Source organism: Umbelopsis ramanniana (assembly GCF_025399195.1).
Source record: "Umbelopsis ramanniana AG unplaced genomic scaffold K450scaffold_7, whole genome shotgun sequence".
NCBI lineage: Eukaryota > Fungi > Mucoromycota > Umbelopsidomycetes > Umbelopsidales > Umbelopsidaceae > Umbelopsis > Umbelopsis ramanniana.
Genome location: NW_026252093.1, coordinates 71,424 through 83,877, shown reverse-complemented (window position 1 = coordinate 83,877; position 12,454 = coordinate 71,424). Strand labels below are relative to the sequence as shown.

The 12,454-nt window shown below is 42.5% G+C and overlaps 5 protein-coding genes across 5 annotated transcripts; 4 read left to right on the top strand and 1 right to left on the bottom strand.

The window, feature by feature from the left end:
- The first annotated feature begins 39 nt into the window (after positions 1 to 39).
- K450DRAFT_225011 (uncharacterized protein) lies at positions 40 to 2,809 on the top strand. The gene has a single exon (XM_051586305.1). It carries the CDS (start codon positions 154 to 156, stop codon positions 2,452 to 2,454), a length of 2,301 nt encoding a protein of 766 aa, XP_051447833.1. The 5' UTR covers positions 40 to 153; the 3' UTR covers positions 2,455 to 2,809.
- Positions 2,810 to 3,302: 493 nt separating this feature from the next.
- K450DRAFT_225008 (uncharacterized protein) lies at positions 3,303 to 3,667 on the top strand. The gene has a single exon (XM_051586304.1). The coding sequence runs from the start codon at positions 3,344 to 3,346 to the stop codon at positions 3,650 to 3,652; it is 309 nt and encodes a 102-aa protein (XP_051447832.1). The 5' UTR covers positions 3,303 to 3,343; the 3' UTR covers positions 3,653 to 3,667.
- Positions 3,668 to 4,191: 524 nt separating this feature from the next.
- On the top strand, positions 4,192 to 5,898 carry K450DRAFT_224999 (uncharacterized protein). Its single transcript, XM_051586303.1, has 4 exons — positions 4,192 to 5,036; positions 5,099 to 5,380; positions 5,459 to 5,542; positions 5,619 to 5,898. The coding sequence occupies exons 1-4, from the start codon at positions 4,568 to 4,570 to the stop codon at positions 5,792 to 5,794; spliced, it is 1,011 nt and encodes a 336-aa protein (XP_051447831.1). The 5' UTR covers positions 4,192 to 4,567; the 3' UTR covers positions 5,795 to 5,898.
- Positions 5,899 to 6,613: 715 nt separating this feature from the next.
- K450DRAFT_224993 (uncharacterized protein) lies at positions 6,614 to 8,737 on the bottom strand. The gene is made up of 5 exons (XM_051586302.1): positions 8,306 to 8,737; positions 7,194 to 8,238; positions 7,098 to 7,119; positions 6,937 to 7,037; positions 6,614 to 6,865 (listed from the first exon to the last, which is right to left on the bottom strand). The coding sequence occupies exons 1-5, from the start codon at positions 8,504 to 8,506 to the stop codon at positions 6,720 to 6,722; spliced, it is 1,515 nt and encodes a 504-aa protein (XP_051447830.1). The 5' UTR covers positions 8,507 to 8,737; the 3' UTR covers positions 6,614 to 6,719.
- A 1,120-nt stretch (positions 8,738 to 9,857) lies between these two features.
- Positions 9,858 to 12,045, top strand: K450DRAFT_277729 (uncharacterized protein; the record flags this gene model as incomplete). The annotated part of the gene is made up of 9 exons (XM_051593272.1): positions 9,858 to 10,022; positions 10,103 to 10,303; positions 10,390 to 10,432; positions 10,508 to 10,591; positions 10,656 to 10,889; positions 10,969 to 11,136; positions 11,212 to 11,533; positions 11,600 to 11,762; positions 11,836 to 12,045. 9 exons carry the CDS (start codon positions 9,858 to 9,860, stop codon positions 12,043 to 12,045), a joined length of 1,590 nt encoding a protein of 529 aa, XP_051447829.1.
- Positions 12,046 to 12,454: the final 409 nt, after the last annotated feature.

The following is a 12,454-nucleotide window of genomic DNA, read 5'->3' as shown; positions in this document are numbered from 1 at the left end:
CTCTGCTTCCAAGTGTCGTCGATAATGAGATTTTCCACTGCCTTTCTTTAATTTCTATTTTTTCCTTCCCCCCTTCTCTCTCACTTTTTTTTTTCTTAAAACACGCAAAATTCTATACCAGCGCAGCCTTATTTTCCACTCTTCAACAAAGGTATGCAGGATCTACCGAAACAGTCTGCCGCTGCCGATCTTGAATCCCTTGAGCAGTCAGCTATACTCAGCGAAGGTCCACCTGCACCAGAGAGAAACCAGCAAACCGATGTGGAAGACGACGATCTGATCTTTGATATCGCAGAACTAGGCTTGTTTGCATCAAATCCGAATGATAGCGATGAAGACTCTAACTATTCTTTAGACTACGAGTACATTGGTCCTCGCCAACCGAAATACGCCAATTCGGACGACGATTGTGAATCGGTTGCTTCCGACATTTCTAATACAGACTCAGAAACAAAGCTCCTGGACTGTAGCACGTATTTTGATATGTGGGATGAAGATATCTATAGCACCAACGATTATACATGGGAATCCAACGATATGCGACTCTCGCTGTTTGTGAAGCAACGGAATCACTATCTCCGACAACGGGAGCTTGATTCGCCGTGGCATGGAAACTCTTTTTGGCGTAGAGACCGAGGTTGGCCTATGCAGCTACCCAATTCATGTTCCACCACGAACCATGACCAGTCTGCCAATACCTTGTGTGCCGTGAAATCAAATATGGCTGTCTCAGAGCACTTGGTGGCGTTTTACAAAGACCGTATTGTCAAATGTGGGGAGCCTACCGTACGGAACCAACTAGGTTCAGCGGCGTTGGGTCAAAGCAGTCGCTCTTCGCACAACGATTCCAACAGCACCCAAAATCAACCGGGAATCCGGAATAAGGACACCGAAAGCTATCATGCTGCGCCTCAGGCAGACGACAAGCCAGGTTCTATCTTTCTACGGACCCATGCTTCTATTGCACTTCCAACATCTGAGAAAACCTCACACGATCGACATACAGCAGCTGAAGCCCCTACAACATCATCGATTTTAGATCGCTGTAAGCCCTATACCAAACATCTGAAACGATCTCAGTTCATACCTCCTTCCAGGGAGGATGCATATGTATCCTTGGGCTTTGAGCCATTATGTTTGGATCATAATTATGGTTATATGGCGGTAGGCGGACTAGAAGGCGAACTTTTAGTCTACTGTAATGTAGATCCCGTCAACCCTGTCAAGATTTGGGGTACCAAGTTCAAAAGAAAGAATAACGTCATGTTGATGACTAATGCTGTACAAATAGTTCGCTGGCGAACTGATAATGGATCTTACAAGTATATGCTGGTTGCGTGTATGAACGAAGCTGGCGTCCTTGTTTACAATTTACCACCTCACCATGAATGCGCGAAAATGGCACGAAATTTTTCAAGACGATGCACCAGGAGCGCGAACCAAAGCTTGTCGTTTCATAGTCACCTAAGAGATTTCCAACAGTTACCCATCAACGACGCTCGTGTCAGTCCAAACGGTAATAATATGGTATTTGTAGGTGACGACTCCTACCTATTCTTACGCGATATTATTCGAACTGATGGTGCTAGTGAAGAATCTTCCGATATATCCTTTGGTCCTACCCAAGTTTTGACAATTCCACCAGACCTGCTGACTCAGTACTCAGCTAGACCATCCGCAATGCACGATACCACTACGACTTTTCATTATTCATCACAACATGTTGCTTGGAGCAACGATTCCACTCTATTTGCTCACACGTCTGATTCCCACTATTGCGTCTTGGTCTGGTCAGTGGAATCAAAGGAAATATTACTTTCAATAGACGCTGCAGGCTTCACGTATGCCATCGCTTTCCATCCTTCTGTAAGAAGTATTTTGGCGTTTTCAAATCGATATGGGTATTTTCACACTGTAGATCTCAACCAAACCCTACGTGTGAACCAGCGTCAAGAAAGTATAGGAAGTGAAGACAATTTCTTATCAAGTATAGAATCCAACAGCCACAGCACCAAATCCGCTTTAGAACGAAGTACAACCATTATCCCGCGGCAGGAAATCACCATGGTTTCATTCCGAGGAGAACAAAATACCAAACTTCGGATACTAGCTAAAATCAACGGACTGTGTTGGTCTGGATGCGGTCAATACCTCTATGTTGCTACGAAAAAGAGAGTATTGGTTTACGAGTTCATGAGCCGTGGTGTTCGATCGTTGGTTGAATTAGCTGGCGATCAAGCCCGTAAGATTTTAGAGCTAGATCCACTCGGGTGGAAAGCACGCAAGCGTCTAACTGAACCTTCTCAGTATGATGATAGGCTTACACGCAAACGAAAGCGATTACTGGATAAATCTTTTGACTATGAACCTTGGTATCGTCAATGGAAACGTATCCCTGATCATCTACAATACACCGTCCTTGGTGATAACGTGGAACTGGCTAGTCATGATTGATCTATTCACTGTATTCATTCTATATTTACCCACGACTCCTCGACATTTGTTTGTACTTATTTTTCCTTCTTCACATATCGACCGTCAAATTTTGTTTTACATCCCACCCCCCTCCATCCAAACAATACTGTTTTTTTTTTATTACTTTTTGAATTCTTTTTAATATTGCACGCTTCTTCTCTTTTGGTTTATGTTTTGGATTTTTAAACCATCTGTGCAGAAAATTCGCATTTGTGAAATGTACTGTAATTTGTTGCACGGTTTGTGCCGAATTGGACTTTTGAAAGCTATTGTAAATCTACTCTGTGTACTAACGGCATAAAGGAACTTATAAAGTCAAATGTCTCCATGAAAACGAGGGAGTATTGAAGCATGTGGTCAGGGATGAGTGTGCGTTTGACCCAAAAAACAATTTGCGGCACTCACTGAAAAGAAAGCAAGCAAGCAAGCCGACCCTGTTTGGGTGAACAAATTATAGGTTTTTTTTATTCCCAGACCATCACCCGTAGTGGCCAATCACAATAATTGAAAATTTCAAACAAGGACAAGCTCTGCTTTGTAATGAAAGGCCCATTTCAACCAGCAATGCTTCGAACAAGACTGACAAGCGTCGCCCAGCGCCAGTATTCACACACATGGTCTACGATTGTCCTTCGACCGCCCATGCCTTCGCTTCTTCGGGCCAATATGCAACATGCCCCCACCACACCGCTGTTGAGAAGCTTCTCAGCTTCCTCTGTTATACGCAGCCAGGTGCGTCCCGCCGAGCAAAAGAATGGCCTGGTCATTTCAGATAGAGCTATACAGGTAAGCATGGTCCTCATGGGTTGCTTAGCATTACGAGAAGTTGGCCTCTAATTCAGAACAATGCTGCTAGCAATTGAAGTTTATGTCTGATCGCGACAAGGATCCCGAACAAATGCTTCGAGTTATGGTGGATTCTGGAGGTTGCCACGGCTATCAGAACAAGCTGGACTTGACTTCGAAAGCTGAAGAGGATGATATTGTATTTGAAAAAGATGGCGCCCGCGTTGTCATTGACGAAGTCAGTCTTCAGTTCCTGCGAGGTTCAACAGTCGATTTCGTCGAAGAACTCATTGGCAGTACCTTCCAAGTGGTATCCAACCCCAATGCTAAACATACTTGTGGCTGTAATATAAGCTATGATATCGATTTGGATATGATCACCCAAAATTAGACGACTCTTTCCACAATAATACCTCAAAGTTAACTGTAATCATTTTGAAAAAAGCGTTCCTTTGTTTTTATATAGTATTCCTCCCTCCCACTTGTATCATTTGCATACAACATACATTTAATAAAGAGCTTGAATTCGTTCATAATCCCGTAAGATTGACTGTAGTGGTCATGTAGGAGATGTCGTCATCCCTTTACTGCACACCTTTCATTGGCAAGCGCGTGTTATAATTGTTGTATCTTCGTTTACTTGGTATGAAATTGCCAGATCTTTCACAATCAAAGCATAAGTGCAAATTTTCTTGAAAGATTGGTCAAACGACCTTCTCCTTGTAATATATAATGTATACCTCACTTTCATATGGAGTTGGTATAAAGTAGTTTATGAGAGCTTTAGTATATAAAATTAATTGATATCTTGATAGCTACCTTGGTAAGTAGATGGCCAGGAAAGCCACTGAAAGTTTAATGAGGGGAACTGACAGGCAATTCCAGCTCACTCAGGTAGGACAAAATTTCAATACAAACCAGAATGAAAGATGGAAAGTATAAGATATCATGGATTTTATTTTTATGAGTAGGGGTTATATGTTGGCTACGAAATGTGCAAAAACTATTATATTACGAATTAAAAAAGGATCTCATTGTTAGCAACAGACGGGATACCACCGTACCTCACGTGAAAATCAGTCAGAGTTGAAGGAGTGTTTGTGACGTCTTGTCCGGGGTTCTATAGGCAAACGACCTGGTGTTGCTCTCCGCTTTCTCCACAACTTCTCACCATGCTCGCCGCTCTTCGCCCTAATATCTTGTCCAGAGCTACTGCTGTTCAGGTGAGAAACTGATTATATATGTCAATTGAGAAATAGATTGCTGACATACCTTGTTTCCCACTCTGACATTGTTGTTCCAATTCATGCAATTCAACCAATTTTCACAACCCCATCAGACTCGCCCCATTTTCCAGCGATTCTATGCTAGCGCTTCAGGAAATAGCTCTCTTTTGGTTGTTGAGCATAGAAACGGTGCTGTCGATGGTTCAACCTTGAACGCTTTGACTGCTGCTCAGGCACTCGGTGGAGATATCACAGCCATTGTTGCAGGCGGTGCCCCTGAGACTGTTGCAAAAGAGATTGCAAAGTATAATGGCATCACAAAGGTCTTGGTTGCAAAGAATGATGCCTATTCACACAACCTTCCCGAGACGTTGGCCCCTCTCTTGGTAGAGGCACAAAAGAAGCTTGGGTTTTCCCACGTTTTCGCTGGACATACCGCCTTTGGCAAGAACGTCTTGCCTCGCGTTGCTGCCCTTCTTGATGTTGCTGCTATCTCTGATATTACTGGCATCGAAGGAGCTGATACCTTCGTTAGACCAATCTATGCTGGTGCGTATATCACCTAAAGTAATTATTTTCACAGAACACAATCATCTAAAGTTCGCTTACAGGTAACGCTATTGCCACCGTCAAGTCTAGTGATAGCATTAAGATTATCACCGTTCGTGGAACTGCATTCCCTGCCGCCACCACTGCTCAGAATGACCCTGCTCATGAGGCTGCTCCTGAAGCTGATACCGCCGCTTTGTCAGAGTGGATTGGCGAAGAATTGATCAAGAGCGACCGTCCCGACTTGAACAGCGCTAAGCGTGTTATTTCCGGTGGACGAGGTATGAAGAACGGCGAAAACTTCCAGATGTTGTATGATATGGCTGATAAGATTGGCGCTGCTGGTAAGTAAACGATTTTAGATGGATAACGAGAGGTTTCTTCTGTTGATGGAGTGTTGACTCACTTCATTCTTTCATTAGTTGGTGCTTCCCGTGCTGCCGTTGATGCTGGTTACGTCGACAACTCCCTCCAAATTGGTCAAACCGGCAAGATCGTTGCACCAGGTAAGTCGATCATCTTCTTGTGGTTAGTGAAGGATGATCTGCCGTTGCACTTGAACTGACACCGAATCTACATCAGAATTGTATATTGCTGTTGGTATCTCCGGTGCCATTCAACATTTGGCCGGTATGAAGGACTCCAAGACCATCGTTGCTATCAACAAGGATGCCGAAGCACCTATTTTCCAGGTTGCTGATTATGGTCTAGTTGAAGATTTGTTCAAGGCTGTCCCTGAACTTACGCAAAAGCTCTAAAGCATAAGAAAAGTATTTTTTCTAGATTGAAACCCCATACATTTTGCAGCCATTTCAGTAAATACAAAAAGAAAAGACTGGTTAAATTTTTTACGTGTGAATGAGGTGATCGCGCATGAAACAAGCATCAAATTTAAAAAGAGAAAATCGAAACGATCGGCGTCACATTGCTTTTTCTTCCGATATGTCTTTACGCCGATTTAATAAGCTCCTTTGCAAACCAGTCTTTGTTAACCAACACAGAACGTTCTCAATAACAGCAATATGCTCGAACTCCATCGGCTACGGCGATCTATGGGACGATGCACATAACTGCCCAGATCATGGTCACTTTAAGGATGACGCCGCCAAGTCGCAGGCGGGAGAGTCCATCAACATGGACTCCGGAATGTACGCAAAACACGTTTCAGACGATTATGATGCGTCAATGGATGAAGTCGATGAAGTCTTGCGTCGACATGATGAGAAGGTAAGTGGAGGTTTGCCGGGAGCAAAAGCTCGCATTGTCGTCTGAACTGTCTTGCCCTTTCTCTTTAGACACGTAATAAGAAGCCTAACAAATTGGCCCAGCATGAAACGGGTACAGGAAACAGTCGTTCTGCCACAGGATATAATTAATCTCAGCAGAGGTTATATCTTTGACAAAGCAGTCTCCCAAAAACGCCATTGCTCACAACCAGCTGTGTTGCACAGCATGTCAAATTTCTTATTGTCGAGTTATTAGGTGCATTACATCAGTATCTTCCAGCCCAGAGTATTATCCTTGAGGAATAAAAAGATATGATACCAGATTAATTCACTTGAATATTCAGGTTATGTAACCAAAAGTGTAGATAGAGATATATGTATGGTATTAAGCTGGCTTCAATTCGATCGCATGGTATATAAACCTCTATTGGGAAGTGAGATTTAGTGGCTTCTCAGCTTACACTTCTACCGCTCTTCCTAGGCATCCACTACATTTCGGGACATCCATGAAGGCCTGATGCTGTGGTTTAACTCTAGGCGGCAATGAAGAACTGATAAGTTGCCTATAACTATCATCAAACGATGCGCTAGACCTTCCCGAATCTAGGCAGGAGAAAGTGTGTTAATTGAAGTCTTTGAAAAATGAGAACTGTTTAAAAAGAGGGATCATTTACCTATGGCATTAGAAGAAGGGTCAAAGTTTCTGAGAGATGGGTCTTGGATGGCTCTTTCCTGCAAGTTCAGCAAGCTGGCTCTTGCTCGTTTGATGATGCGCCTAGTTCACACAAAGTTAGATAGATGAAATTGCAACAACCTGCTATGTCAGCTATTTTACCTTCGTTCATGGTCGTATGAAGCTGGTATTGCAGGCAATACATTAGTTGGAACATTGCATTGAAATATTGCCCCAAGAGTATTGAATGCGACGTACCATATTGACCAGGACTAAGAGCACTGTCAGGTGTAAACTTTCCATCTCCATTGACTTCATAATCTTTCATTCCAGCACCAAACTCATCGCTTTCAAATACTTCAGCCTCCACTAACTCGTTGAGCTGCTTATTCTCTTCTAAGATGAACATATATCGGCGTCGTAACTCGGCCATCTCGTCTCTCACCGTTTCCAACTGTCCTAATACTTCTCTAGATTTCTGTCTTTCCACATCCAGTTGCGCTTGTAAGGTGCGCAAGGACTTTTCCACATCGGGCTCCCCGTCGTTGTTATCGCCATTCATCTTGGCAGAATTAATTTGAAGAGAGAGTTCTTTGGAACGTTGCTTTTCCTCTTCAAGCTCCTTTTTCGATTTCCCCAATGAAGACTCAGCCTCAGACAAGCGTTGTTGAAATTCAATCAGATCCGTTGCAAGAGTTGATGATGTTTCAGATTCAGTTCCTGTGGTTTGAAATTGTTCACGTATGGCAGAATTTTCCGTTTCCAATTTGATGGATGTTTGTCGCATGTCCTCCAATCTTTGGATCAAAGTCCTATTCTCCTTTCCGAGCTGTCCTGCTTTTTCTGATAATGATTTCAGTTGCTTGGTTGCATTTGAAGCCTCACGTTTTTGTATTTGCAGCTCATTGGAGAGATCTTCCGTAGACTGTCGTAACTCAGCTATCAACGTGTCGCGCTCGAGCAAATCCAGTTTCGCTTTTTGTAGACTATCCTCTACCGCCACATGTGACTTTTCATATTCATCTACCTTTTCCTGATTCGTCTTAGCTGTCTCTTCCAGTTCATCGGCCCTCTGGTTGGATATTATCAAGAGATCGCCATATTCTTTGCTTTCCTCTTCAGATTTCTCGAGGGCACTTTTCAGTTGCGCAGACCTTTCTTCTTGGTTGGAAAGCTTTTGTCTCAATCCAGATATCTCGTACTCCATCGATTCTACCTTTTGTTCTTCCTGGGAAAGCTGTTCACGCAGTTGAGTATTAGCGTGCCGGGCTTCCTCTAATTGCTTTTGTGTGCTTGCGATCAGCTACATGATAGACACATACATAAGTAACAGCTCGAAATGCCATTGAATACTTTCTGTGTCATCTTACCACAGGATCAAAGTGCTGAAGTTGGCTAACTGCCTTTTGATATTCGGTGTTCAAGTTTTTGAAACTAGATTCGCTCGTGCGTTCCTTGTACTCGAGGTCTCTGATCCTCTCAGTTAATCTTTGTATCTCATTATTATGATTGGAAGGTATATCAGGGAATTCGTTTGAAGCGGACGAGTTATTGAAAAGCTCAGATGCCATTCTGATATCCGGCGATAAGTTATTGCCAGCCAGTTTCTCGGATTCGGATGGCAGGCTGTGATCATAGCCATCTTGAATGTGCGGCGTAAAGTTGGTGCCGTGGTTGTCGTTCGTTCTGCTCCTTCCAGAAACAACACTCGAAACGCTGGAATTTGTGCTATTCGTCCTTTCATGCGTTTTACCCACACTTCCTTCCGTGCCGCCAGTTCTCTTGTTTTGAAACTTCTTTAACTGCAATTGGAGAGATGGAATTCAGCCTCAGCATTCAGTTACCCAGGTGTCTCCAGAACTATGCCCACACGATATACTGATACATGTAGAGATAAACACCTTTTTCTTCGCCGCAGTGACTTTCGCACGTCGCGCCTCATCGTGGTCCATGATGCTCAAACCGTCGCAGAACAGCCACGAAATGGAAAAGGAAATCCCCTTTCAACGATACGATGTCCGCCAAGTCACGTTTTTTAGGATGTGGGAGCTTTGAAAGGTCACATAGGGAAACTTTAAAGAAATCATGACTGATTGAGTGGGAAACTTTTACATCTAACTCTTGATGCTCCTAAACGTGAACAAATGATATGAGTACTTGAGACATAGCAGATTATATAGAAAAATTAATATGGAGGAAACTAATTAGCGGGTGTCAAACTCTCCCGTCCTGAACAGCTACGAACTAGAAGAGGAAATGGGAAGAGGTCAAAACCAGTCAAGTCGGCAACTTAGTACACAAAACCCTTGATTCTCTCAAACCTTAACAAATCATATAAGCACTTTGAGATATACAGGTTATAGAGTAAATTTGAAATGGAGGATAAAAATTGGCGATTGTCGAACTCCATTTGTTGGACCGTTATAATAAAACTGGATCCAAAGATACCATTGATGCAACAAAATGTAAAGAAATGTAAGATTAAGCGTTGAAAAGATGCTGACAAAGATGAATTGTTAGTTAGCATTTTTTGGGCTTCAAAGAACCACAAATGGGGATTAAAATATTCCCATCGACCACCAAATTTTCTTTTTTGATTTTTTTTAACATTGTCTTGAACGAACATGCAGCATTCCTCACGACCACTAAAAATTAGTTAAAACGAGAGGAAGAATGATCCCTTTATTGCATTTATTTGTATACAGATTCTTACAAGAAACTTAAATACTGTTCAATGGATTGTGGGGTATTTGCTCTAAATTGGCCGCGCCAGTCTCGTGAGCAAAATTTGAACTGGTAGTACCAACATCATTACCATTGTTAGACATCACCACAAAAGTCTCACAAGGATAGTTCCTCAATTAGTTCCTATAAAAAGACCAGTAGATAAAATGCCAAACATTGTCCTTTAACCACATCATTATGTCAGTACTTGCTAATGAGCGAGTAATAGTAAAGGAGAATGACATTGTCGAACGCCAGATGAGTTTCGATAATGTAAGCATGGAATCTTCAAAGATTCAAGACTTTGATGCAAAACCAACGACTCAAAGGGAACTAATAGCTTGGTATATGTACTCATGGGCGGTGAGTATCTCCTCAGATTTCTTCCTCCAATTTTTTCACCTGGTGTCTAATTTTTTTTTATTTTTTTTTTTGCTACTTAGACTGATGGCTGGACCGCAGCTTCTTCTTCCGTATTCATGCCAATCATAATGTCTACAATGGGAACCTTAGGTGGAACAAATGGACGAGATCCCACAAAGCACTGCAACTTGGTAGATCCATGTTATGTACAACTTGGCTCAGCTCATGTATCGCCATCTAGTTACGCATTGTATATTACTGCTATTGCAGTCCTCGTTCAGGTGAGGAATAATTTTACTGCTTACACAAGATCTTCATACTATTTAATGTTTAATGTGATTAAATTATGTCTTGTTCAATCCTATAGGCATTTATATACATTCAACTTGCAGCTGTTGCCGATCATTCCAGTATGTTAACAAACGTATTTGCCTCCGGAGAAATGATCCATTGTAGTTAACATTAACAATTTCTTTTTATAATAGAACATGGAAAAGCATTCATGATCTTTTTTGGATTTGCTGGATCCATCACGGTCCTTTTATGGTCGGTTTTATCGAAGAATCCAAGTAAGTAATTCCCTATGTTTACCCGTCTATGGTGAAACTTCAATCAACTAACACCTACTTTCAGCTCAATACTGGGGAGCTGGAATCCTTTTCGTATTGGGAACCATTTTCTATGGCAGTTCTTATGTATTTTATGCTAGTTATCTTCCAAAACTTGCAAGAAATGCCCCAGAGGTGACTGAAGCTACTGACCCAGTTGACAAGGCACGCAAATTGACATTAAGAACGTCAAGAACATCGCTCATGGGCTTATGCTGTGGCGGTGCCGGAGGATTCATTCAGATGGGCATTGGCATAGGTAAGCATTCAGATATTTCCAATACCGTAGACAATTGTAGTAGTCGTTTTTCTTTTGTTTAACAATGTTTTTATTTTAGGTGTCTTGTATGCTTTGAACCAATCCTTGCTCGGCTTGCTGGTGGCAACTTCTGTTGGTGGTGCATGGTGGGCTATATTCACTTTCATTCCATTGTTCTTTCTTAAGAGTCGGCAGGGACCGCCGTTGCCTAAAGGTGAAACTTATCTCGTATATCCCTGGAAACGCCGTAAGTGAGCAATTGCTTAATTTTGCAAAAAGCAATTCCCCTCAAACTAACAAAACTATGGAAATTCGGCTACAGTGCTCAAAACCATGAAGCGTGTATCACACTTAGCGCAACTGTTCAAGTTTTTGCTCTGTTGGTTTTTCTTAAGTGACGGCATATATACCATTTTGAAAGTATCAGTACTCTTTGCACAGACGGTAGTGCATACTCCTTCCGTCACTCTATTGATTGGTGCCATGGTCGAACTGTTCGTGTCTGTTCCCAGTTATATGTTCTGGGGATGGGTTGAAAAACGATTCCATATCAAGCCCAAAACTCTCCTTATTCTTTTGTCCTTCTTGTCCTCTATGATTCCAGTTTATGTTCTGATCGGCTTCTCGCCGAATGTGTCGGGAGGGTAAGTACTGGACACTAAGAGTGCACGACTTTGTTCCAGTGGCGGTTTCTAATTTTTCTACTCCAGATTTAAACACCCTAATGAATATATTGGCCTGTGCGCCTATTTCGGATTTGCAGCCCCCTCAGCAATATCATACGCGCGAAGTACTTTCTCCGAGCTTATTCCTTTGGGTCGCGAAAATGAAATGTTTTCCATGTTCTTGATCACTCAAGGAGGTGGTGGTTGGGTAAGCACATAAGTTGATTTATGGTATGTAGCCAGCATGTATTTAATAATGAAATATTATTCTTTCACTACAGATTGGACCCCTCATCACCGGAGTCATCGGCGATAAAACTGGAAACATGAGATACTGCAATGTATTTATTCTAGCTTGCATTCTCGTGCCCATGTTTGGGCTGTTTTTCGTTGATGTCGAGAAAGGCAAGGCTGAAGCATTGAGCTCAGCCGAGCGCGATGCCCAGGAACTTGCCAGTTTTGAATCTGTTAAAGATGATGTATCATCATAATTTTTTATTCATCGAATAAAGCATGGTTCTGGCAACGATGGGGTTTGACATAGCATCCATTAGTGCTTCCACCAAGGAACGTGCACACACAGACCCTGCGTAACTATTAATCAGACCATCGACGGTCATTGGTCACCGGTCAACGGGATGTCCGCCCACCTTCTTTTTTGGCCGGTGTGCGACGGGGGGGGGAGTGATACTCATCCAATACCCACGCATGTGAAGGAGTAACCTTGTGCGGGGTGAACTGTGGGAGCGAAACTCAGCGAAAGCGTTTTTACAACGTTAGCTATGCATCTGCAAGAGCTCTAAGTCGACATGGACACTCTATTTTTGTGTAATTCAAAACAGAGAGGCTATTAGGTTTTGGTCCACTTGTTGGTCTTTCAATGCAAAGTTTAATCACGCT

Excerpts from the sequence above, each read along its gene's own strand:
- K450DRAFT_224999 (XM_051586303.1), top strand. The coding sequence starts at position 4,568 with ATGCAATTCAACCAATTTTCACAACCCCATCAGACTCGCCCCATTTTC. Across the intron at positions 5,381-5,458 it reads TGATAAGATTGGCGCTGCTG|TTGGTGCTTCCCGTGCTGCC; the intron begins GTAAGTAAACGA and ends TTCTTTCATTAG. Across the intron at positions 5,543-5,618 it reads CGGCAAGATCGTTGCACCAG|AATTGTATATTGCTGTTGGT; the intron begins GTAAGTCGATCA and ends AATCTACATCAG.
- K450DRAFT_225008 (XM_051586304.1), top strand. The coding sequence starts at position 3,344 with ATGTCTGATCGCGACAAGGATCCCGAACAAATGCTTCGAGTTATGGTG.
- K450DRAFT_224993 (XM_051586302.1), bottom strand. The coding sequence starts at position 8,506 with ATGGCATCTGAGCTTTTCAATAACTCGTCCGCTTCAAACGAATTCCCT. Across the intron at positions 8,239-8,305 it reads TTCAGCACTTTGATCCTGTG|CTGATCGCAAGCACACAAAA; the intron begins GTAAGATGACAC and ends TCTATCATGTAG. Across the intron at positions 6,866-6,936 it reads CCCTTCTTCTAATGCCATAG|ATTCGGGAAGGTCTAGCGCA; the intron begins GTAAATGATCCC and ends TCTCCTGCCTAG.
- K450DRAFT_225011 (XM_051586305.1), top strand. The coding sequence starts at position 154 with ATGCAGGATCTACCGAAACAGTCTGCCGCTGCCGATCTTGAATCCCTT.